Source organism: Babylonia areolata, chromosome 20, assembly GCF_041734735.1.
Source record: "Babylonia areolata isolate BAREFJ2019XMU chromosome 20, ASM4173473v1, whole genome shotgun sequence".
In the NCBI taxonomy this organism is placed as follows: Eukaryota; Metazoa; Mollusca; class Gastropoda; order Neogastropoda; family Buccinidae; genus Babylonia; species Babylonia areolata.
The window spans coordinates 17,818,525-17,819,473 of NC_134895.1; the positions used below are offsets into that span (position 1 = coordinate 17,818,525).

General features: G+C 41.7%; 1 protein-coding gene across 1 annotated transcript in view; it reads right to left on the reverse strand.

Annotated features, from left to right (window-relative positions):
• Positions 1 to 333, reverse strand: part of LOC143294548 (regulator of G-protein signaling rgs-2-like) — a 98,685-nt gene extending 98,352 nt beyond the window's left edge. The window contains exon 1 of the mRNA XM_076605924.1: positions 289 to 333. Coding sequence (XP_076462039.1) covers positions 289 to 333 — 45 coding nt within the window. The remainder of the gene's footprint in view (positions 1 to 288) is intronic.
• Between the last annotated feature and the right edge of the window lie 616 nt (positions 334 to 949).

Sequence of the window (949 nt, forward strand, 5' to 3'; positions counted from 1 at the left end):
TAAACATTACATTTTGAAATTATACTCAATACATAAAAAGCTTGGATTTTTTTTTTTTTTTTAAGTGTATCACAAGTGAGTCCTGAAGGCCTTGCCTCTCTTGTTTTAGTTAGTTCCTCAGCTCCACAAACATGGAATTCACTGCCATTTTATTTATTTATTTCTTTTTTTTTTTAATTAAGTTACTGGTGATATGGGTACTTCTGTAGTACTTATATAGCGCCTATACTCCTCGGTACCAAGCCCTAAGCGTTTGACAAACACGGAGTTTTTATACTGGCTGCCTACATGGATAGCAGAGCCTGCTGACAGCTGTCTCTTGGTGCTCACCATTCGGTTTCCCGCGACACGTTCACCACCCCACCTCATCCATATTGTTATCTATTATTATTATTATTATTATCACGTGGCGTCATTCCTTCCTTCTTTGTGTGTGTGTGTGTGTGTGTGTGTGTGTGTGTGTGTGTGTTGATCGTGTGATTGTCTGTGCACATCATGTCAAGATGAAAAAAAAAATCCAATTATAATACACGTGGAAACAGCAAGCTCACACACACACACACACACACACACACACACACACACTTATGCACACGATAACGCACGTACACACACACACACACACACACACACACACACACGCACGCACGCACGCACGCACGCACGCACATATACACAAGAAAACACACACACACACACACACACACACACACACACACACACGAATACATCATCATCCTAATACTGTTCACAAACAGCACACACATGAGTTCAAACGGATCGCAAAACAGCCAACACCCCCGAAACGCCAACAAAACTATACACACAAGACTGCAGACACCTCAAACATTTCCTGAATGAATGAATGATGTGGATATTTATATAGCGCCTATCCTCGGTCGGAGACAAAGCTCTAAGCGCTTTACAAAATCGGGGTCATTTGCAGGCT